We start from the raw sequence: 24,984 nt of genomic DNA on the forward strand, positions 1-24,984 counted from the left end.
TGCTTCATACAGAAATAGACCTAACACTAAATATATATAATGATTTGATGAAGGCACAACCAACTTGAAGTGATATTGCAGTGAATCAATAAAATACTCCACTTGAACCTCTACGTAGTTTGATGCTAGAAAAAACAACAACTGTGTTCATACCTAAGTATTCATTATCACCTCTGTTGGCACAGAGTGGTCTGACAGAATGAGATTTGAACAGATTTATCACAGCTCCCTGCTTGAGACAAGATTGCATTGATCCAGGGTATGATTGCATTTGAACTACCAAGGATGTAAGAACCTACACCTCAAACAAAAAGGGCTATTTTTATTAGAGATGAAAAACCTGTCTTAAATCCAAGCTTTCCCAGACAGCTTTTCCTTTGCCTGTCTGCAGGCACCAGATATCTAGTAATTTATTCATGCCTGGCAATAAAAATTCACTAATGAATATGACTGTGCTGGTACCTAAGGCAGCAGGAGCTTTGAGCTGGATCCACTCATGTCTTTTCCCTAAAGTACCCAAAGCCACTAAAAGGGCATCTGGTCTCATCCTGCTTCTTCTCACCAAGCACATCAAATTGCTTCCACAGAAGGCATAATTTCTCCCCTCCCAAAGGAGCTCATTGCTCAGAGCATTCTAAAAACCAGTTGCAAGGCCCCTTCCCAGTTAAAAAAAAGGCTGGAAGGACACTCAAATCTATGCCTTTTTTAAGAGATTCCATCTTTCTGATGTTTCTAATGAGGGCAGCTCCCATCCCTCACATTTGCTTAGGTTCTGCCACATCTGTAAACAAAGAACTTCTCTCACTCACCCGCCTGTCAGACTCCCCCCGCTCCCCCATGAGACGTGTCAGCCATAAACCCATGTCCCTGCATGTGATGCTTCCCACAGACCCTGCAAACCGTGGGGAAGAAAACCCTCATTTTCTCCAGTTTTACTTGTCTTTGGTTATTGCAGTACAGCGCTGGGAATAAGACCTCTCCTCTGCTTCTGGCCAATTCCTTTAATTGCTCTAAAATACATACTCAGCCTTAAATTTCTTTCAAACTTGGTGGACTATGAAGAGAGCGAGCGAGGTATCTATTCCAAAATTCAGGTTGCTCAAACAGTGGGATCTTTCTGAGATTTACTATCTGAATGCAAAATGCAGAAGAGTTCCTGCCTGCCCATCTTGACTTGGTCTGCCAGCTATCAGTGATACAAGGTTCTTAGCATTTCATCCAATTCACAGCATTCACAATTCACAGGTGGGTCTCCATCCATGCCTTCTTCTGTACTCCCATTGCTGCCTGCTCTATGACATGCACAAAATGCCTTATTTCACAAGGGCTCTGCCATGGATCAAATGCCACATTCAAGCAACTAGCTTCCACAAACTCTAGCAAAAGAATAGGTAACACCATAAAAACAGAAAAGCACATTTTATCACAGCACACTCATAAAACAAGAAAGACAGTACCATAGGAAACATCCCAGCAAGAGCAGGAACGGAGATCAACACACGCAGGCTGCTGGTGTGATCCCATATACTGCCTATTGGGACAGCAAAGCGACGGCTCTCTGGGCAACATATTTTGCAATTCGAAACACACTTTAATCATTTCTAAAGACATTCAGATAATACACCCTAGGTCACTCCATACACCCTATGCAGAATACACACACTGAGCTTGTATCACTGCAAATTTACTCTCAGAAGCATCGCCCATGGAGACTCTGCATGCACACAGCAATCTGTAGATCCACATTAACTTCTGACATAGCTGAAATGCCATCCTTCTGAGCTGCAGAGAACATGCTGGCAGCAAAACAGGAGTGGTTTTAAAGTTACGCCATGAGCATCCACAGCAGCAGATTTAAACATCATGAGGACAGAAAGACTAGCACATAGCTGTGGAGCTGAGCGAGTTGTTTTTCACATACTCTGAGAGGCAGATTCACAAATAGCTTGTTGATACTGAAACTGAGAAATTAGCCAAATAGGACTGTATGTTTCATTTTTTTCAGATCAAAATTTAACATGTATTTTTGGTTCAGTTTAAGTCATTCCTTACGGCTCATCTTTTAAGTCAGTCGCTAAGCTAAAATAATTCATTCTTCACAGTACACTAATGTTAAGCCACAGCAACTGCTCTATTTCCACACTTTGGAAAGATTTCTTTCCCCAGAGGACTATAAACCAGTTATTTTATTTTCACAATGTATTTTTACACTGCACACAAATTTAGAAGTTACTCAGATGCTGATAGTATAGTCTATATGAATTTCCCTTTTATTTTCAAAAAGGTGGATAGCTTGTCTCTACATGGATGCATAGATTTTAATAGCAAATACTTGACAATCAATGATTTCAGTGCATGAGCACATGAAATTAGCCAAGTCACCTATCTGGTATATCTTAAGTACTTTTCTGTTGCACACAGAGGAACGCAGAGTTATTCTGGACAACTGCTCTTCTCATTTTAGTGCCATCTCAGTAGCCTCAGAGGTACCAACACAGGGCCCAGGCTGTCCCCTGGTGACCGCAGGGGACAGGAAAGCTGGGGCTGAGTCACTTCCCAGCACAGCCTCACCAGGTCCCAGTCTTCAGCCTCTGACAGCCCCCGGGCTAGGAGAACAGCAAAAGGAAAAGCTGGGCTTGCTTTTCAAAGATAAGGGTTCATTTAGAGGAGGGGCTGATTTCTTTGGAAACAGCTGTGCTCTTAAATGAGTCTGTATTTCTGCAGTCAGAGCAGCAGGAAAAATAATCTCTGCACCTGGTCATATCACATTTTTGGAAGAGCTGCCATATTGTGCTTTGAGATGATGCAGTTGTCCTAGGATGTTACAGCCATAAGTACAGTTTATGTATTTACTTGTCTTCTGCCAAGATGTGAATTGCTGTATAAAACAAACAAAACCCAGAACAAATTGGAAGATTCTGGTACTCGTGGATTCACTTCAACTTGTGAGAATGAAGCCTTGCCCCAAATGCATCCAAGTTGACAGCTATTATAAATCTTGAGAAATTATCTGTTCCGTGCCTATCCACTCCGTGTCTTGATCTATACCTATGGCTCCTTGACACCGCAATAATACAAATAAACAAAACACAATGCCTCAAGTCTCAACATGGAAAGGCTGCTTACCTGACCTGGAACAACATTAACATGAAGTAGTTTTATTAAGTGGCCAGTATACTCACATATGAGTCGTCCAGCCCTCAGAATCTACTCTGCAGAACTGGGAACAGAATTGAGTCCTTCAGATAAAATTCTTAATGCTTCCTCCATTAGCTTTCTGCTACCACTTCTAACAGCTTTATTTATTTATTCATCTTCCTCATAAACTGAAAGCAACAAACATGAAGTGCAAGAGTAGACTGTACAAAGAAACACTGTTCGTTATGAGCAAACCACAGTGTGTGGGAAACTTCAAGAAAACATTGAGCATTTCAGTTGTGTTTGAAGAGTTCATTCATACTGATATGATCTTCCACTGAGTTTATCTTTTCTGGTGATTGGCAGCCCTCAATTCATCAGGCTTCCATGGAAATAGCAGCACCAAGTTTCCCAGACTGCCAGCCCAAATGTCGCTGGCCATGCAGGAACCATCTGTGCAGAGAGGTGCATGATTGTCTCCCTCGGTCTTTCAAATACCTGTTACCATCGGAGTGCAAGCCTGGTTTGTACAAGGGACAGCTGCCCATCAGCATGTAGATGGAAACTGAATTAGACAATGATTCATTTCACACGAGACACTGGACGCCAGGATCAGGGCTGCATAGCCATAGTGCTGATGGCCAGGGAAAATGGAAAAGCTGCACAGTAACTCTAAGTACAGGTCTGAGCTAATGAAGCAAGACCTAAAGGTTGCTAGATTGCTATCCAATATATCTGTTCCTGCTGGTGAGGTGCAATTTTGGCTAATACCCTCAGTGACTTACTTTTAACTCAGAATATATGGCTAATCTCCTCAGCAATCTATCTCTGTTCTCATTCATTTATATTCTGTAAGTGCCTATGAACACTAAATTACCTATGGAGAGTTCTTCCAGAGAAAACACACGGTTATTTAACATATTACCATTTCTAATCCAAACCACACAGAGCATGACTGCCTTATCTGAATTCACGTTTAGGGTCAAAGCAACAGAACCCGTAATTCAAATATTTCACACGCTTACTGTGGGCAGGAATTTGTATCAATAAGATTAGGCACATGGAAAATTATTCAGCATCCTTTGATTGTAAGACCTTGGACCTTCTCTCTCTATGGAGCACCTGCCCCTCCATTAACACCTTGTATTAGTCCACTAATGAGCGTGTGCCGCATGTCTGCCTCCACAGAAAACTGCAGATGCTAAGCAGTCTTTGTACCTCAACCACCTAAAAAACCTGTTCCTTGACTTTAGCCTATGCTTTTAGCCACAGAAATCCCCCACTCATTCCTTAGTGCTTAAGGAAAAATGGCAACCATAGCAGTATCACGGACACCTTGGTGTCCAAGAAGCCATTCATCTCCTTGCTGGAGGACTGTACCCTGCTCCTTAACCCAGCCTGTTCATTGCCCAAGGGAACACGCAACTTGCTAATTCTGATTTTCAGGCCAGGCTGTACAGTCGTACCAGACTAGTAAGGCCTAACATTTCTCTTTGTCTGTCTTTGACTTATCATTGATTTGCGAAGGTGAAATTAATAACACAACATGTTGGTAAAGTATGCTGTATTATTCCTCCTATACTTCCCCTTTACACACTTCAGGTCTCCCTATAAAATGGAGATGGATTGATTTTGTATAGTATTAAAGTCTATGGATGAAAAGTGGTGTATATTTTCTTAGTAGTAACAGAATTTTGCTATTTTCTGCTGTAGCTTTGCTATTTTGTTCCTAATCATTGTTAGCACAAATTCAGTCTCAGCAACACAGGCAGCCCAAAAAATGCTGGTAGCTTGCACTGCTTAGCCCAGCTGTGAACTGCAGTATGTGTCACGGTGTTTAAAATGATGCTGGCTTATCTCAGTGCCTTAGCAGAGGTAAATCTTCTCAGGAGAAGGCAATGCCATCCCAGCTTCATAAGCAATGGGAGTCAATTCTACAGAACCAAGACCAGGATTCAGTCTGAAGCTCCTTTTTTTTTTCTCCCCGTTACAGCTGTACATCTGTTACCAAGTACAGATCTGGATGTGCTTTTCCCCAAGTTTTGGTTCTTTGTAGGACTTTCTTGCTCCTAGTTCTTGGCAGTACCAAAATAGTATTTACCTATGGTTACAGAAGTAAAGCGGATCAGTGACAAAGTTTCAAAACAACACTCAAATCTACATTTCCTTTCATGGTCTTATAACAATGTCATGAAGAACAACATGGTATTTTTCAGGCAAGGCTTTTTCCCATGTGAAGTATATCAATTCAGTAAGGTGTAACTATTTTGGCAAAATACGCATACAGAAAAAGTGTAATACAGGCACAATACATGTGCATTGTAAAATATATTTTCTAAAAAGAGTCAGTATTTCATTTTCAAAAGTCATTTGAAATCAATTTCGTTTAGAAAAGTACTTTTTTTACTCAATTATTCTTAATTTTGTCTGAACAAAATTTTCATGTAGCTCAGTATAACTTTAAATCTTTCTACAATTGTTCATGAATTGAAAATTCAGCTACTTACATAGTCAGAACAGTGAGTGAGACCACCACGAAAACTTCATTCTCATTGTTTATCTAAAAGGCCCAAGTACAGTGGCCTCGTACTTGCCTCCGTATTTACCTCTCTGAAAAATTTACACATCTGAATTAAGTAATTAAAATTTTAAAAGGGTTTTCACCATCTCAGGCAGGGGAACACAATATTGCATAGAAATATAAGGTGTACTTGCATAAGCCGTGCTGGCATAAGAACGAACCACAACATGTCCTGATTCATCTGCAGCCTGAGTCCTGTTGAAAACAGAGACCCTACTGCCTTAGACAAAGCAGGTTTTGGCCTGACAGGCTGGAGCACAAACCAGATGGACCTGGATTTCAAATGTCTTTTTCACCGAGTACAACAGCTGTATCTAAAATTGGGGGAGTCTGCCTGGCAACAAAATGAGAGCACTTAGAAGTAGATCTTAATTAGTCAAATGAAATAAGTGCTCAAGGGCAAGAAGTGTTTACAATACGAGCAGACAAAACTATGTACCATGCAATATTGACTGAACTGAATTAATTGAATGCTAAGCAGCTGGACCTCTGTTGCTAATGTTTACATAATGTGTTTATAAATAGTGTCGTTCTCTTTTTAACTTTGTAAAGCAACTCAACTCAGAAAAAACTTCCAGGATTATGGCTCAGACTGGGATAGCTGTCTATTGCACAGCAGCTCCAGATGAGAAAGACAGAGGAGGAAACAGAGAGGTGAAAAGAGTGATTCGCATCAGAGTTACAAACTCTACATGAAATGTGCTCCTGACAGCACTGCAAGCAAGTTACCTTAGTCTGCTTTGTGTGAAGGTGTAGAAGTCCTTTGTGGTAGCAGAAGAGCTGAGAGACTACAACACTGGGCTTCCCAGAGAGGTCAGGTCTCTCTCGACACGCTGAGGTCTCTCATCCCGAGTCAGGCACTCCCAGCCTGTGCTGCCAGGGTTGGAGTAGAAACAATTTGTAGTCTGCATTTTGCTGTTCCTGAAAATGGATTTTTTTTCTCTCCTCATCAAACCGGGATAGAAGCATAGAAGATAAAAAGAAAGGGAGGAAAAAAAGCAATCAATCAAACCTCACCAGAAGAGGCCAAGAGCTTTGGATCAACTTTCTGCAGATTGAGATACAGCTGGTGTCTAGTATAAGTGTCCATTCAAAAGGAGAAGAAAAAAGGGAGAAGGAGAAAGCTCAAAACAGATTCAGGAAAAAGGTGTCTCAGAATGAAAGCAAGAGAAGCCTGGGATTTCTGACACTTGCAACTGGAAAGAAACAACCCCTCTCATCCCAGCTCCAAACTCTCAAGGACAGTCTGGAACCAGCAGCACGTGAACCTGGAGGCAAGGCAAGGAAACTATTGGGGTTAATCTCCCTATGCATAGCCTCTGCCCTGATCGCTGTTGACTAGCCTTTAGAGAAGAACACAACGGTGTGACTTCAGAACTTTGCTTGTTTCAACCCCACAGGAGAAGAGGATTCAGGCAAAGAAGTGAGAAGCAGTTGAACAAACAGATCCTCAGCGGTTGTAACTACCAAAGTAACTAAAGTACCATTTTAAAACTTCATGATTCAGAGTCACTCAAACTAGATTATAAGATGAGAAACTAGCTAAAGGTCTGTAGAAACTGCTGTATAATGGCTGTACTTATCAGGGCTGATCTGTTAATAGCAGTTGTGCATCTGTACATGTTACATGTACAATTACACAAGTATCTAGTCTGCACAAGAAGACACCAGTCAGGAGCACATACTGCACACTTGCTTTGTAAAAAAATTTACAATGTCACTGCTGCTAATTTTGAGACAACAGGTCATCAAAATGTCTCAAGTCCAAAGTTAAATCACTGGCACTGTTCTCTAAACATTTGCATATAAGAAGACACCTGAGTTTTCAGTGACATTTTGGCCACTGAGTTACTATGGGCAGGTTGCTTATTACTACACAAAATGCGTGGGCATGGACAAGGCTTTCTAATCACAGTTTAATTTACATGAATTACACAAAGATGTGTAGAGTCAGAGGCTCTCAGCACCAGGCTAAAAATCATCACTCCAGTGATGAAGTAAAAATGAGTTGTAAAGTTGAAAGACATGAGACGGACAGGCAAATCAGGCTGCAGTGGAACATGTCAGACCCTTAACTGCTGTACTATCTCAGATCAAATGTCTATCTCACCCATCATCTGACAGTGGCCAGCAGCACATATCTATGAAGCTAGAACAGAGCACAGGATACACATGCTGATACTTCCCCAGTAAACTCCTCCAGTAAGTGTTCTGCACTTTGCTACCTCCAGTCAGAAATAGGATCATTGTGTTTAATAACCTGGATAGATTTTTATTCTGTGTATATATATGATAGCTTCTGAACAAGCATAAACTTCTGACACTCATGTCACCTTATGCAATGAGTTCTTCAGTTTATCTGTACATTGTATTTCCCTTTATTTCTTTTAAACTAGCCACTAGACAGACGATTTGTTGCTGTCTTGGTCTGGAAGTGTGAGGGATTGTGAATAATCATGCCCTGCTCAAGCTCACCATGCTCACTTAGGATCCTACAGACTTTTGCCATAACAATCCCTCATCCATCTTACCTCCAGGCAGAAGAATCATGACTCAGTCAGTCCTTCCTTCAATGGAAGCAAGTCTATCCTTAATTGTCTCCGTGCCCCTTCTTCATAGCCAACTTAGTACAGCTATTTTGGGGAAAGAAATAAATCTGCATGAAATAGTCAAGAAATAGCATAAAATTAATTAGAAAGCATAGGAAAATGCAAACAAAGATTTTTGCATTTGCTCTCCTTTCCTTTCCTAATAATTCCTTGGTTTGTTTTTTTCTAGCTAATGAGAATGAAACTCTTATTAGTGAACAGGAAAAAAAAAAATACCAGTATGCCTTATAAGAGGTACATGAAAGCCATACTAGATAAAATATATTACTGTATCTTTCTGATTGTGCACTGCATTAGATTTCTTTTAGGTTCAGTAGGTCATTTGACATCACTGACATAATCCAGTAGAAGAAGACAAATAAACCGGTAAGACATTTTCAGTACAAGTCTGACTACTTATCCAGAAACCTTCAACATTTCCATCTATTGAGATTACAGTGATACTGAGAAGTCCTGCTGTGTTAGCCATTAAAGAGATATTAAGCAAAACCAAATAATTCCTCTCCCAAAGGACCTTCAACCTGGTATTGAAGTCTCACTGGCAAATGAGATTTAAAAAGTTAGAGGGGCAAAAAATTACAACAACCAATAACAACGAACCAATATTAAAGGTGTTTGCACAGTAAGGCAATGTTGCAATTCACTCTCTGAACTAGATTAGGATGTTGCAAGAGTGACTTTATGCTTCTAATGGGTAGGAACTGCTGTCTCCAACTGGGATGGAACAGATTGCCCCATATGTTAAATTTATTTTTATTTGAGAAACCTTCTTAAATAACTGACAATTTGTAGTACTCCAGCAGTCTAACCAAGTTTTCGTTTGGGTCAGTATTGCTTAGGCTAAATCCTGATTCATATCCCCAGTTACAATCTGCCATCTGCCTATTGAAAGTATTTCTTAATGAAAAAAAGAGTCACTTATAGATACAAACACCCACCTGAACACAGGTGGCAGGGAGCCTTTTCAAGCAATTCTACCACCTTAATGTTAACTAGTGACATTGCTTTCCAAAACACATCTTCAGATCTGCGGTGCTCCATTCGCATGTTGGGTTTAAGTTGAAATAGTACAATAAATTTACCACTGTATGGACCACCTCGGTGGTGTGCGGAAGAAATGCTTTATCTTCCTGTTTGAATACAGTCATAAGAATAATAACTGTGTGAAACAAGAAAAATTATATTCTAAGAATACATTAAGCAACGAAAACTACGTTGTTAGGAAACAGACGATCCAGTAGTGATGGAAGAGGGCTGCGTTCCAACTTCATGTCTTTACACAAGGCCAGATGACTTGGGGCACACAGAGTGGAAATACTCTTTTGAAATGACCTGGTTAGACTCAGATTCCTAAGGCAGAGACCCTGTTGCTGGGTGTTTTGGAGCTGCCTACCCTGGAGAATCAGAAGAAAAATGGGGCTCTGTTTGGACATCTCTGTGGAATTGGTAGTAATAGTAGAACCATGACTTTATTTGTTAAGTTAATGTAATAAAGGTCTTTATTTATCCCAGAGGTATTTGAGATAGTAAGTGCTGCAGTAGAAAATAAAACAGCGTGGTGACATTAACATCTAATACGCTGTTAACCTTGGCTGTATCACTATGTCAGCAACATTTCTAAAGTATTTTTTTCTGTGAACAGCAAGCTTTATACATAACCTATTTCTTGCCGTGCTTGAATCTAGTTACTTTTTAGATCTGTGGTACTTCTGCCTAAGTGTTCTCACTTAAACTCTCGGCTGCTGGTCTAGAAGAAAAAAAAACCAAAACCAGAAAAAGGAGAAGCATTGGCACATCAAGGGCTATATTATCATTTCTAGACATTATTTTCTAGGAAGCAGAAGTTTAATGTCTCGAGCTGGGCAATCGAACATGTATTAATGGTTTTGAAGCTGGAAAAGAATCTAGCAAGCAAACAAAGGCTTAAATAGATCAAGTAATTTTCATGGGACCTTTATTAACTGAAAAAAAGAAAAAAAAAATCTTAGCAATCACTTATTATTTAGGTCAACAAAATCACACGCAGAAATCCTGGGAGAATTGTGTGATTAAGCGGGCTAGACTGCCAGGGATGTCAGCCCGGCAATCAGCCCACGTTTGCCCCAGGAATACCGAGCGAACGTGTTTAAATCCCAACGCCGCCAAACACCGCCGCTCACGTCAGGCGGCCGGGCGTACCCCCGCCCCCCCCCGCCAGCCCGCCTCTCCTCCGCCGCCTGCTCACGGCCGTCCTGGCCAAGTTCGGCAACAGGCCTAACCCCGTGGGGATGGCACCTTTCGGGCCCGGCGAGCCGGGCTGCCCCGGGGCCGAGGCCCGAGGGAGGGCTGCCGGCGGCGGCCGGGGGCCGGGGGCAGCGGGCAGAGCTCCGGCCCGGCCCGGCCCGGCCGCCGCCGCGGAGCGCGGGCGCCCCGCCGTGGCCGCGGGGCTGCGCTGCGCCGGGCCGGGCGGGGAGGACAGGCGGGGCCGGGGAGCCCCAGACCTTCCCCTCTGTCCCCCGGGTGGGCGCCCTGGGGGCCACGCGGGAGCTCGGCCCCAGGCGACTCCCACGCGGAGAAGCCGGCTCTGACTTTTAGGGAACGGCCCCGACTGAATTCGGTTAACTCCGGTTATTAAATCAGTTAAATGCCCTTAACGTCACCTACGTCCTACATGTCTGGGGATATAATTCTAGACCTCCACAGCTGCAGCCACTCTTGACAGCTATTATGAACGCAATTGAAATATTTCAGGTTCCCGATATCTGACTTCTATGAAATTTGTGTTCAGACATGTCCAGTTGTAAGTATTGCTCTCTCTGTCACAAAAGCAGAGGCATCCCTTTAAAGCGGTGACATGGATACGTACGCAGAGGGAAAAGGATCACGCGGAAAAAAGCTGCCGAGGGAATACCTGGGCAGTACAGATAAATTCAGTGAACAAATCAGCCTGTTAGAGCTGGCCACTGCGCAGACTAGACCCGCTTTTTCTACCATTGAAATAGCTTTTCTTCCGTTGTAAGTGTTAAAGGTGCATGCTGCCAGAAATGAGGGTTTATCACTGCCTGCTAGCCAGAAACTAACGCTGCTCCACACTGAACGTTTCTTAATTTACATCACTACGGCTCCTCACTTGAAGGCACTATCCACTTCAAAAAGGAGAAGGAGCCATCTGCCCTCTGCTAACTCTGTTCAGAGCCCGGATGGGTTCCAGTCTTTAAACTGCAGCCAGCTGCCTTCCTTTCGAGTTTGCTAGTTTGGAAAGCAAAAAGCAACGTCAGCGCCTATGGACCATGAGGGCCTCCAAGCCCTGCACCCGTGAGGCATCCTCAGCCAATAAAGCAATGCCTCTCATGCACCTAGAATGACATGCAAAGCACGCAACGATGGGCATCACACAACAAAAATCATATCACGCCAGGGAATGGACTGCCTGGAGACAGTTTACAACTTGTTAGTGTCTAGCACAGTTACTACAATGACTGTCAAGGAAATCATGCTTGTACTGAGGTTCTCTCCGTACAAAACTGCAGAAAGGTGTTCCTGCTCAATTACTTTTCTAAAAAGAGAGCTAACAAATGTGAATGCTCCTGACTGAAAAACGTCACTGTCCCGTTCTCATAATTTCCCCCAGCTTTAACCAGAATAAATTGAAGGAATGAATCAGCATATTAGAAACAGTGGTAGCTCACACTAGATCCATTTTTTGTGGTATTTGGAAGTCTTTTTTAAGTTTGAAAAGGTTAAAGACACGGCCTGCCAGCAGTGATGGCACATAATCAGCTGAAATCTTCCATGCAAGGTTCTTGCTTTTGGTCCATTAACTTTATAACCTTGTGGTTCTACTCTTCATTTAGTAGCCAAAGTCATAGAAACCTTTCCAAGACTAGTGAAAAGCACATCTGCCTACATTACAAAACTCCCGTAATCTGTTTTTGCGAAGGTCAAGCATCACCATACGCTGTACCAGTAACACGGTGCTATCATTTCATAGGAAGTTGTCCTTGTTTTCTTTTTGAAATCTGCCCTGTGAGATCCCAGGTGTTTATTTCATACTACTGTGGTTTTAACAACTAAATCTATGATAATTCACCTTTGGGCAAGGGAATTTTATTTGCAATAAGGTGGCCAAACTATTCCCTTTTTTGTCAAAAAGGCAGACGAACTGCAGAGAAGCTGGCAGAGGCTTCCTCAGGAGACAGCAAATAAAGTCAGGACTTGCTGAGGACTGGAGACGGCTCCTCTCTGCCCTGGGTCCCAGCACGCACCAGATGAGGAAGCGGCACAACTGGAGCAAAATTGGTGGGAGGGCTGTGAAAAGGACCCCAGGTGATGATGGCACAGAGCAGAAGAATCAGGTTCACCCTTTTCTTCCAAACCCCGAAGCAGAATCCAGGATTCTCACATCTAAACCTCCACCTGTGTCTTTGCAGCAAGTACCTGTGCAACATCTAGGTAGTGCTGTGCCTTTCTTTTTTATTCTAGCCTCTACAGACAAAGAAATAGCTATGAGTGTTACCTCATGTAGAGGATATCTGTGTGGTACCGAGTCTACACATAATCAATACCCTTTCAGTATGAGATCATAGTTTACCATTTCCTCTGTTTTGCTCCATCTTTTTTAAAAAGGGAAAGTGTTCAAGAGATACTTTTTCTAATACAGATTTGCAAGAAAATGAAGTTAATGCTTCCCTGACAATCTTAGTCTTAGCCTTTAAACAGACTTAGCAGTCTTCATTCCCTCCTTCAATCATTTTGTATTACACCCTACATGTGGCTCATGTTGGCCCCGCAGTTTGTGTGCAACACCCTTAAAGCAGCTACTGAAGTTCCACGACCAAGCAGCTACCTTGACCTTTTGCAGTGAAAAGCTTTTGGCTTCTACCTGGAAGGAAGGAATACCAGCCATGCAGCGAGCCCTGTGTGACAGCCCTGGGATGGTTCATATCAAAAAAATTAGCGTAAGTAACAGGAAGCATAGTTTTAAGCAAACAGCAGCCATCCGTATTACACAGGTTAGTACAGTTTCAGGAGCAATTCAGGTACTTAGCAAACCATGGCACTGAACAGCTCACAAATAAGATATGTGAACACTTAACCTTGTTCAGCCCGTCACTGTGTGTTTGCATCAAGAGATAGTTGTTCGATAATTGCAGACTTTTTAAGCAGTCCCTTGAGCCTGGCAGCAAGTTGTGAGAGCTTCTCTGATTGTCACCAGGGAAACTACGGACCCATTCTGCATGTGGTCAGCCTTCCAGAGACGAGGCTATTACCAGGCACTATCATAGGAAAAGACATCTCGAGACTAATTTCCCTAGCTAGAAATTGCATTACTGGTGTATATGAAAAGGTAAGTTCCTAACTCTGTAGAGGCTTCTGATGCTACGGTTGGTTCAGCTGGCAAAACTACTGTCAAGTTTTCTAAAACTTTGAGTTCAAACACAAGCTTTCATTTGATCTGTGTTATATGATTTAAGCCTGATTAAATCTAACACCTGAAGGAAAAGTCTGAATATAGATGAGATGTTGTTCTCTCCTTTGGTAGATATCTGGAGAAAGTAGTAAAATGCAATAAATTGGAACCAGTTTAAATATTAGTTCACAAATGTCATCAACTGTGAGATTTTTTTGAAACTCCGTCACTGGGGTTTAATCAAAATGTTTTTGAAAATGGTAACCATAATGTTAACATTCCTAATGGTAGAATGGCAAATTAATTTTTAATTAAATGATAAATAATCAACATCGCTGTTAAAAGGAAAGAGAAGAAACGTGCTAGTTTTGAAGTCAATAGGAAGTAGTTCTGTGATAACAGAAGATCAAAGATGGCATGGTCTAATTAAAATATAAAATGCTGCATGAATATCAAAAGGATACCTACAGCTCCAACAGACATTGTCAGGTAATCATACAGGCACCTGAATTCTTCTAGTATCATCTTTGCATCCACTGGCTCCAAACTCTGTATTTTGTCGCAGCCTGCATAGAAAATCAAATGCAAAGCTGGGAACTGAACCTGGTTTTCCTGTCAGAACTCCTCCTAGAGAGTTTAAAAGTTTCACTGATGTTATATCAGTTTGTTGGTAAACTGAGCAACTCAAGCCTGAACGAAAAGTAGTAGTATTACAGCTAGCTAAAAATTGATCTTTAATCTTAAATTCTGTCCTTGTTTCCTGCCTTCTCCCTTTCCGCACCTCGAAGCTTCCTCTGGGTACAGAGGAGGCTACGTGGCTTCTGGATAACAGAAGTGTCACACAACAGAAGGCTGAATTCCTGATTAATGGCAGCTCTTTCCACTTTAACCACAACTATTTAAGCCAAGTAATAAAACAAAAACAAAAATCAATAATCAAATTGTGCCTCTGTTTCAGATGGATACACTACTGATGATATTGAATTTTACTGGAATGGAGGAGAGTCGGCAGTAACGGGAGTTAATAACATCGAGCTCCCACAATTTTCTATCGTTGATTACAAGATGGTATCAAAGAGAGTAGAATTTACAACAGGTAAGCACTGACTAGTTAAAAAAATCTCCCCCTCTTCCCCAACCCAGAAATATCAGTGTCTAACTTTTGTTAGGCATTAGTCATATAATGACTTCTTTCTTTCAGGAGCATACCCTCGATTATCACTTAGCTTCCGGCTTAAAAGAAATATTGGATACTTCATTTTGCAAACCTATATGCCTTCCACGCTGATCACAATTCTGTCATGGGTATCTTTCTGGATCAATTATGATGCCTCTGCAGCCAGAGTTGCTCTAGGTAACTTCTTTTCAAAATCACTGAACCACGTAGACGCATGTTGCCTTTGAATACAGTAGCACTGAATCCATACAGCTGATTGCAGCAGCATTAATTGTGGTCTTACACATGCAGTGTAGGATCTTTGTTGTCAGGAAGGCAGGCAGGTGTCACCTTGCCTATGTCTGAAGTTCTTGCCCTGCAGTTAGGTTGGGACCCTGACTGACTTCCAGTTGCCGTAATGGTCTTTGGATCAGGCCAAAAGCATCTTGCTTCCAAACTGGAGCGTAAAGGTCTAATTCAGGTATCCAAGGGTATCTAACACTGTGCTGCATCAACATGTCATTGATGTTAAAAAGTGTCCTGTCAGGCCAGATATGTGGCTGGAATTAATACACAAGGTCCTACTGATATCAGTGGAGAGATACCAGCTTACACAAAATAAGCCTGGTTTACCTACATAGTTGGTTATTTCCCGTACCATGTTCCTTCCTGCAACTTTCCATAACAACCAAGATCTTCTGTCACCATCTGTGCTTTAAGGCAGGTATGCTTTTCAAATGCTAATGTCAGAAAGCCACTTTGTCCCACCTCTATTTTGTCCCACCTCTCTATAAATTCAATTCATTACACCTGTGCCGAGAACTATTTTCTAGATTCATTAATGACCTGTGATTAAAGCAGACTAAAAAATAATTTCATACAGCTAAAACAAAACACACACACACACACACACACAAAAAAGAAAAAAAAAAAGGATCATGCAGTGATGGATTACACAAAGAGATGAAAATTCTTTACTTGCGAGCACCCCTTTAACAGGGAAAGCTGTTTTGGCACAAGAATATGTATCCCTTTCTGTTCATCAAAGACCATCACTTTATCATAAAGCTTCCCTTTCTCCTTTCAGTCCTCTGGTTTCAGTCAAAAGCTAGATACTCATTCCATTTCCCCAGAGCAATGCAAGCCACCCTATGGGGTCAAGCAGGGCTACTGTTGTAAGTAAAGTGAGAAGCATTTCCTCACATAGAAAGAACAGTGATCAACTCTTTGCTATCCAGGTCAGCTAACACCACGTTCCCTAGCAGAGTTATTGTAAAAATTAAGGCAAGATGTACCAAGATAGCCTGGGCTTTTGAAGGCTATTTCATTCACCCTCCGTTGCATGGAAAGCCAAGGAAGGTGCTATCAGCAGGCCTGCAAGGATATCGTCCTTTCCAGTCCTGCAAAATGCATTCCCTTGGCTGTTAAGAATCTGATCGTGTAATTAAGCCATCTGCATGAGAAGTGCATGGTAGCCGGGCAATGCTGCCATTATGCTTTTCATGCTCAAATCTCCTTCCCTGTCTTGTTAGTCAACGCCTTTTTCTTCCTTTTGCAGGAATCACAACTGTGCTGACCATGACCACCATCAGCACCCATCTCAGGGAGACCTTGCCAAAGATTCCCTACGTCAAGGCAATAGATATTTACCTGATGGGATGCTTTGTGTTTGTGTTTCTGGCCTTGCTGGAATATGCCTTTGTAAACTACATATTCTTTGGGAAAGGACCCCAACGTCAAAAAAAGGCAGCAGGCAGGGCAAGACAAGTTACAGGCAAGAAGAGCAGACTGGAAACAAATAGAGTCCAGGTAAAATGTTCAAGCTAACTTTTCAAACGTTATTTCTGCTGTGACAATGTTGATGTATATGATGATAGAGATAAATGCAGTTTGAACACATATGCAAAAGCATTTGAGATTGTCTAGAGAAAAATCATATTTTAAGGAGATTACAGCAACATATGTTTTTTTCCGTCTTCAACTGAAAACAGAGTAAGAAACTACAGAAAATGGAAATGAGTATTCAGAACAAGTATTTCTTTGCAGCACAGAAGAAATACAAGGGTACAAGAAAGTTAAATATTTACCATTTCAACTGTATATTTCTTTGCTCTAGAAGGTGTTATACAAGAAATGTTTATTATATAGTTCGTCTTTACACACAGAAACTTCACCAAAAATAGAAAGCAACGACAGACACTGTTGCTTCAGTGAGTTTTGAATGAAGCCCACACCACTGAGCTTCCAGGAATGCAAGGAGGATGCTGCTAGGTTATAACAACTTTCACAGATGTCAGGCTTTTTCCCTCAGGCTAAATTCAAGCAGACCACAGCTACTCCCTCTTAAAAAACAAGCCAGACAAACTCCAAGAAGTAATACTACGGACATTTTTTTTAACAGGGAAGAGTTTAATTTAGCAGTACACCACTGAGCACTTGCAAACTTCTATAAACCTATTCCATTTTTTCCCAGTTTTTCAGAAATAAACACTTCCCTCAGGTGTATTTGGCCCAGTCTGACTCAGAGGAAAATACATATCCTAATGAGCCAAAAATTTTCTTCTGTTCTCTGCTTTTCTTACAATATGTTACATCCAAGTATTAATGAGGTCTTACCCAGGCTGTCCTATAAACTTCTGTACTGTTGTGGCCAGTGGTGATAACGTTTGGACAAAACTATATTTGGGCCCCCTGTTCAGCTTGAAGAATGAGACTGACACATAAAACTCTAACAGGTAAGACTTTAGCTTTATGCATGGTTGTAATTTCACATACATGTCAGGAAGTGCATTTCAGAAACTCTGTGATATTTTATTAGTTCTAGAGCTGTGTGTGTCTTGTGTGTCCCAGCAGCCACACCACTACAGCTCAGCATCATTAACAGAGTCATAATGTCCTCAGTGAACTCATGAGCCCACTAAAAGTACTTACTCGTATTCACCTCCTGTCCCAATGTGTAGGAGATGCTTTATTACAGTGGGTGCACAAATTCAGTTGAGGCTTGCAGCAGTCTCCAAGGTCCCACAAAGTATTGTCCTCCACAGAGCACAGGAGATAAGCTACCCCGATACGGATTGTTGTGTGCAGACACTGTCTATCCATTTCTACGGAAAGTAAGGAAGGCAAAAAAAGCCAACAACACCCACAAACTCTGACCAGGCACCTCAACAGTTCCTGAGATAACCCGGCCTAGGTGAGAAGCAGCACAGCAAGGGTTCATGATGAAGAGGGAAGCAACACTTCTTCAGAGGTCAGCCTCGGCTACATGGGCCCCAGTGCACTGAACTGAGTAAAGGATGAGAAAGTGTAAAGGATAACAGTGCAGGTAAGCTCTTTTTCCTACATATTTGGAGAATTTGTTTAACTAACAAAAAGCCCTAACTCATTACTAAAAGCTTTTCTCTAAATGGTATGCTGGCAAAGATTGTGCTGAGACCAGTACTCAGAATGGGATGGGAAGTATTTGCAACCACACTTGAACTTTTCAGAGCACCACATGCATATATCAGCATATTTTTGACAGAAAACAGAAAGCATACACACTTTGTACCAGGATTTGTAAGTGTTCACATTTTAGACTGCAATTCCATTCTGCTTTAAGTGAGCAGACTGCTTTCTGCGTGTACAATGCAAGTTTGTGATTTTAGATGCATACATACACAGATATACACACATGAATGGATATCAATGGATTTTGTTATCCCACTGGAGATACATTGATGTGGGACCTTGTGAGCATTCATTTTACTCAGCATGGAAATGCTGACGTCCAACAGCTGTATTTCTGTCTTCAGCAGGAAGAATGCACACGACCTGAGCAGTGGAACACAGTAAGGTTATGTGATCTCTAGTGAAGACAGCTCCCAGTCCTGCTCTGTCATGTTTTGAGATTTTTCACTGTATTATGACGCCTGTACCAGAGCAGGGGAAAGGTTTTTCTGGAGCACAGAAGAAGTACAGCTGTAAGTATATACAGCTATAGGATATTTTTTTCCCTTTTACTCTTGACCCATACCACCTATCCATACAGGGACCTATAATCAATAGAAGATATGTAACAGCGCTTCCTCTCTTTGTGCCAGGTGAAGATAATGCTCATTCGCATCTGACATACAACTCCCACAACTAAAAGAGTTCAAATTCCTTCACCCGATAACAAAAGCATTAGACATGTGAGCAACACTCAGCAAACTGACCGTGATATTAACACAGTATAGAGAAGACCAGATGGAAAATGAAACCATACTGCTGTTTCATGTGTGGCTGTCCCTTGCTCTACAGACTGAACAAGGTGGAAATAAAGCCTCTCCGGTTTCACAATTTATGCCATTTTAATTTTTAATATGCAAAAGAATATTAATTTGTAGTAAACAAGCTTCTGTTTCTCTGAATAAAGCATAAAGACTGTTTATATCTCCTTGTCCATTTCTTGAAGATAGATGTCACTGAGGAAACCACCATAATTACAGATAAGTAGGACAAATCACCCTGCAAGAAAATATTTAGATAGTCCATGCCTGCAGCTGCTTCTGTTTCCCCAGACAATTATAGTGTGAATAATCATTACACAGAAGATGTCTCTTAAGCATGAGAAAGAGATAGGATGCAATCATAGTGTGAGTGGGAAAGGGGCTGAGACATCAAGGGGTTCATGAATGGCAGCACAAGGCAGGTGACGGGTGGTCTCTTGCTCCACAGTTCTACACAGCATCACACCTTCCTTTCAAATCTTCTGTGAACCACAAAACACCTGGGACGGAAAGCCAGAGACCAGCCACAGGCTCCAAGGAAAATGTACGATTTTCCAGTACAGTGGCTATTGGAAGGAGAAAAAGGAGGGTGCACATAACCACACAACTAGCTCAAACTTCAAGTAAATCCACACCTGAATAAGTATATCCCTGCTTAGCATAACTTGTTTCTTTGCAGATCAGATTGTGATAACACTACTGCATTTGTTCCAAGAAGACAGATTATATGAGTAACACAGCCCTGAATCTCTCACCTTAAGAGAAAGAAAAGATGTTTTTGTATTGAGACAAAACAAAAGTTCTTACCTTTTACCTTTTATCTCCCGACAGTTAATGTAAAAAAAGTAGGTAGGTAAAAATCCATTCCAGACAGCACTAAGCATTTGAGACCCATTCTCTGTCAAGGAATGCCAACATGCTTTTCCCCTAGAGCTGACTGACTACTTTTTATGTGGTCGACACAGGTCTGTTGTTTTGGGGTTTTTTTATTACTTTAACTATTTTACACTTACAATATCATTTGATGCTCCTAAGCAGGAAACTCATTTTCTAAGTAAACACACAAGCCAGATTATTCTTTCTTTTTTTATGATGTTTCCTGAGCACACCTCAAGGCTTTTCCATCACTGATGAATATTCATATATATGTACCTGTGCTGATTTAGGCTTTAGGTAGTTCCAGTGCAAACGAAAAATTAAAAATCTATAAACTCAGTATAGATGCACACTCAATATAGATATAAATGTCATTACAAGAAGCATCACCACATACATGGATCTGAAGAATATTTAAACTTTGATAATTATACCAGATGACTAACACAACGTCAGCTTTAGATGCTTTGACATCCTCCTCACATATTCTTCGTGATATGTTCAAAAGACAAAAAAAACCCCAATTATTCAGCTTTCTACAACTTTAGGCGAAATTCATGCATTGTAAAAACAAGGCAAAGTATATATGTTCAAGCAAACACATATTTAGGCTCAGAATATTTGTTAAGCAAGAAATTCTGTTTTCATCTGAGCAATGTTCAGTTTATGTAAAAAAAATCTGGGCATTCCAGTTGAAGAACAACAAGGGGGTATTTGAAAGAATAAATGTGTTATATCTGAGCAAGAAAGAACTGCTCTGAGCTTGATATGGCTCATCTTTCCTACCTAAGAAGGGGACTGAGATGCTCTACTCCTAAGCAGGCAGCCAGCTAGTGGGCCAGAAAACTGAGTAGACAGACCCTTGTCTCTTTCATCCCCGTTTTTTGTCATGCCATCCGATGCAAATGTGTCAAAGACTGTGTACAACTGCGGTGCATACCTGATGCGGGCAAAGAGCCTCATTGCTGAGACATGGAGTGGAATGAGCTAAAGCCTGCTGGCTGTTTCTGATGCACAGGCTTCCTCCAGAACAGGACCAACAGCAAGCCCCAGGTAACCTCATATTAGGTAAGGGAGAAAAGACTTTAAGACAGAAAATGCACAGCTTTTTCTGTGTGCATATTTGCTGTTAATTTGTTCTAATGTTAATATAAAAAAAACTAATAACAAGTCTCTTTGGGGCATCCCTTAACAATTAGCATGTTTTCCAGATTCCTATGGGAATTTGTAGAATTCCTATGCTTCAGTAACAAAACCTCAGCAGCACAAGTTTAAGAATATTTTGGAGTGAGCTTCAATAAATTCTGAAAGGGTTTTTAACAACGTGGGAAATTAACTATTAGTCTAGCTTCACATCACACAAGCAGAGAATTTGACACAGGTACATAAGAAGAGCTCTTATATTTCTCTGAGCTAATTTATTCAAGATCAGTGTAAGGCCCTTTGCTCTGAATTGCAAAGACAGTAATTCAAAGACTAAATTGCTTCATGATGTATACAAATCATCCCGCCTAAAATGATTTAAATAAAACTCATTTTAAAATACAATAGGTTCATTCATAACACTTAAAGAGGGAATTTGTACACTGCTTGGCTTACAATAAACTGTCAGGGCATATTAGTTTAAGAAACATCCCTATGAATCACGTTAGATTGTAGGCAGTTATGAGTTGTCTTCACAAAAGAGAAGCTATAATAACTGCTTAATGATGCTTGCACTACTGTTACTACTATTATAATACTGAAGTCAATTAGCTTAAACATTAGATTATGTAATCAAAGACAGCTCAAAGAGCTATTTCGTAAAGCTGGGAAGAAAAGGTTGACCTATCAAAACCTCTGAGAATTAAAAAAATTTCTCTCTTTACATGGAGACAACTCTGAGATCGTTGCTTTTTCCACAGAAAATGCCAGAACTTAGGAGTAATGAATAGTCCCATAGTTATGGCAGTCCTCTGGAGAGTAGGAAACCCTAGTTTAGATCTTCCTTCTGCTTAAATTTGAAGACTTAACCTAAAAAGTATAAACTGGGTAGCCCATATCTCAAGTAAAGATTGCAAACACCATGCTGGTTTGTGACCAGCTGGCCTCTCTAACCCAGAATATTTGAGCTTTTCCCACCAAAACAGTGGTGGGAACTGGGATGTTCCCACTGAATGCTCATTTCAGCGTGTACCGAATCAGTTGCTAAACCTCACTAGAGCATCTTCTATCTGTAGTGACTTATTACTCCATTTAGAAGACTTTTCTCCCCACAGCTCTCCTGGGTGGCTTTTGTACAAATAGCCCCTTCGCTTCTTTGTTTTCAGTTAGTAGTTTTCAGTGCTTAGTCTGGCACAGTGTAAATACGCCAGCAGTCATCATGCAACATTTTGTCCTTCCGGCGATGGGAAGGAACGTCTTCCATGCTGCCAGGTGGAACTGAGGCTTTCTCTGGCTTCCAGCTTTCCTCTGCAGCTACCCCCAGAGACTGCATTTCCCCCGTGCTCTGCTTGGAGCTTTTCTTGAACATACGTCAAAGCTGCCGTAGATTATTATACCATTTCCTCTCTCTGCTACGTCTTGCTAAAAATGTAAAGCTCAGAGTGCGAAAAAAGCATTGCATATACTGGTGCTTCACAAGACTAGATATTGTCAGTAAGTAATTTTCTTTTTTCCTTGGTATAAAGGCATCCCCAGAGAGCCATGGTATAGATTGTAGGATATTTGGGGTAGGTCCAATGCCACAGTTTACAAAAACCAATTTTAATACTCAAGCCTCAAGGCAAAGTCTTTGAAGTTTCATTTAATAGTTCTGTGTCCTGATGTGTATTTCCCTCATGTGAGCTACAGTGGATGTTTAAATAGCTGGGAATTTGAAACACCTAGGAAGTCTTTAGGGAGAAGTCAGAAGTCATCCTGGAAACACCAAAAAACTTTTCCTAAAAGAGATTTTACTACAAACATGTAGAAAACTAAAGATGAGTGAAAAGGTAAACACTTGGTAGTAATGCAGCCATTCATCATTAATTACATTTATACATAAAAAAGGCAACAATATTAAAATATTTTATGTATACACATATATAATTGTCTGCACCAGACATGTACATACCAGTTGCAGTTTCCAGTTCTTTGCTTAGGTACTTAAAGCAGTGCCCTGACTAACTAACAGTACAAATAAAGTAAGTGATAAATTTGAAGCAACTGCTTCTGGTACCAACATATAAAAATGCAACTGAATGTATGGTTTCATTGAGTAAAGTGGATTATTCTATCTGCACATGAGCAAGTTAATGGTATGCTGTGGGGAGTAGGGACTTCCATCTCTGCAATATAGTAATTCTCCAGAAATAGTTGTCATCACAAGCATTTTACAGTAACTGATAAAACGCACATGTACCTACGTGCTTTTCATACGAGGAAGCCATTGTTACAAAACTGTTTTTGAAACTAACCTACAGCACTAAAACCGTATAAAACTGTATAAAATGGGCAGAGACAGCAACACTTTATTTTCACCTTGAGTATGTGAAAGCTTCAGTTGTCAGGTCACCAAATATTAAAAATAAGTATTTCATAAAGACTGTGATCTAAGTTAAAGATAAAATTAGAAAAGTCTTTACAGGGGATGAGATAACTAACTGAATTAAAAGGTCCCAGACCAAGGAGCCTGGTCAGGATGGCAGGTACTTAGATGCTTAATAGCTAATTTCACACTAGTCAGGAAAGCGTATTCAGTATCTTTTCACTTTTGTCGATGCTGTACAAGACATGACTGCCACTGCAGCCCCAGGAGCACCTCGGCAGTAGAGCCAGAAGGTACCCGTCGGCCTGGGAAACCTTGGGCTGGCCGAGGAACTTGTCTAATTCACATTCCTTCCTTGACACAGGTTGATCCCCATGGAAACATGCTGCTTAGCCCACTTGAAATACGAAATGACGTCAGCAGCTCAGATGTGTTCACGAGCCTCCGTGACCCCCGAGCCACCACGTACACGTACGACAGTGCCAACCTGCAGTACAGAAGAGCCACTTCCAGCAGAGACCTCTACAGTAGGAGTGCTCTGGACAGGCACAGGCTTCATAAAAAAGGACGCTTACGAAGAAGGGCATCCCAGATCAAAGTCAAAATCCCTGATTTGACTGATGTTAACTCGATAGACAAGTGGTCCAGAATGGTCTTTCCCATCACGTTTATTCTTTTCAATGTTGTTTACTGGCTGTATTATGTCCACTAATTTATGCAATAACGTTACCATAGACTAACATAGACTTGTTTCTTTTCCTTCTCAGTTTTGTTAACTCTGAAGAACTGCAGTAGCCATAATGTTACATGTTCAGGGTAAGATACCCAGCCATCGAATCCTTCTAGATTTAAGCTTTCAAAAAAAAAACCACCAACCCCACCAACGCAAATCCAGCCTCACCACATTCAGATCAGAATAGTAGAGATCTGCTCTTAAAGAGCATCTTCAGCAAAAGCGCTATACCTCTTTTTTTACAAAGTTTGTGCATCACCCGTGACCTTTCTGTACCCACTTTTACCTTTTTTTTAAGTGGAATAAAAATTAGTCCTACTGTATTTCTTACCACATTGGCAGCCCACAGCAGCATGCTTTCAAACAAGACAGTAAAACAACTCAAAGTGGTAGTTATGTCACAGTCTTTCAGCATTTAGAGTATAGAGAAATTTGGAGAAATAACTGTTTAAAGGGTTATAACTATTACATCATGCATCATTTTAAAGTTAATAGTTATACTAGGAAGTTTTTCCATAGTGTCTGTGAGAAGTGTCACTCAAGGAAAAGTCAATTCACATTTTCAGAGGCAGAGATCTTCAAAAGAAAGAAAGGGTAGCAGAGACAAAACCCACTGAGTTTTCAACTAAAGAATCAGCTGATTGGATCTAACTGGAATTTTGTTATTTCTACAAAGTAGCAAAGTTGAAATTGATGAGAACAATTGTGTCATCTGTAATTTTGTATTAAAAAGTAGAAAACAAA

General features: G+C 41.0%; 1 protein-coding gene and 1 long non-coding RNA gene across 4 annotated transcripts in view; one reads left to right on the forward strand and one right to left on the reverse strand.

Moving 5' to 3' along the window:
* GABRB1 (gamma-aminobutyric acid type A receptor subunit beta1) overlaps nt 1–24,984 on the forward strand; it is a 136,289-nt gene extending 111,305 nt beyond the window's left edge. The window contains exons 6-11 of one of the 3 annotated variants that reach the window (XR_003924216.2): nt 14,676–14,813; nt 14,919–15,071; nt 16,432–16,682; nt 17,918–18,198; nt 18,668–18,835; nt 18,956–19,282. Coding sequence is in view for 1 of the 3 variants with exons in the window: in XM_030019848.1 (XP_029875708.1) it covers nt 14,676–14,813; nt 14,919–15,071; nt 16,432–16,682; nt 23,872–24,219 (890 nt within the window). In the remaining 2 variants the exon portion in view is untranslated. Of the gene's footprint in view, nt 1–14,675; nt 14,814–14,918; nt 15,072–16,431; nt 17,609–17,917; nt 18,199–18,667; nt 18,836–18,955; nt 19,283–23,871 lie in introns of those variants that run through there. The other 2 variants (XR_003924217.1, XM_030019848.1) reach the window with 2 other exon arrangements.
* On the reverse strand, nt 8,172–10,654 carry LOC115343648. The gene is made up of 3 exons (XR_003924222.1): nt 10,553–10,654; nt 9,267–9,458; nt 8,172–8,352 (listed from the first exon to the last, which is right to left on the reverse strand). It is a non-coding gene; the product is annotated as an uncharacterized LOC115343648 (long non-coding RNA).

Source organism: Aquila chrysaetos, chromosome 1, assembly GCF_900496995.4.
Source record: "Aquila chrysaetos chrysaetos chromosome 1, bAquChr1.4, whole genome shotgun sequence".
In the NCBI taxonomy this organism is placed as follows: Eukaryota; Metazoa; Chordata; class Aves; order Accipitriformes; family Accipitridae; genus Aquila; species Aquila chrysaetos.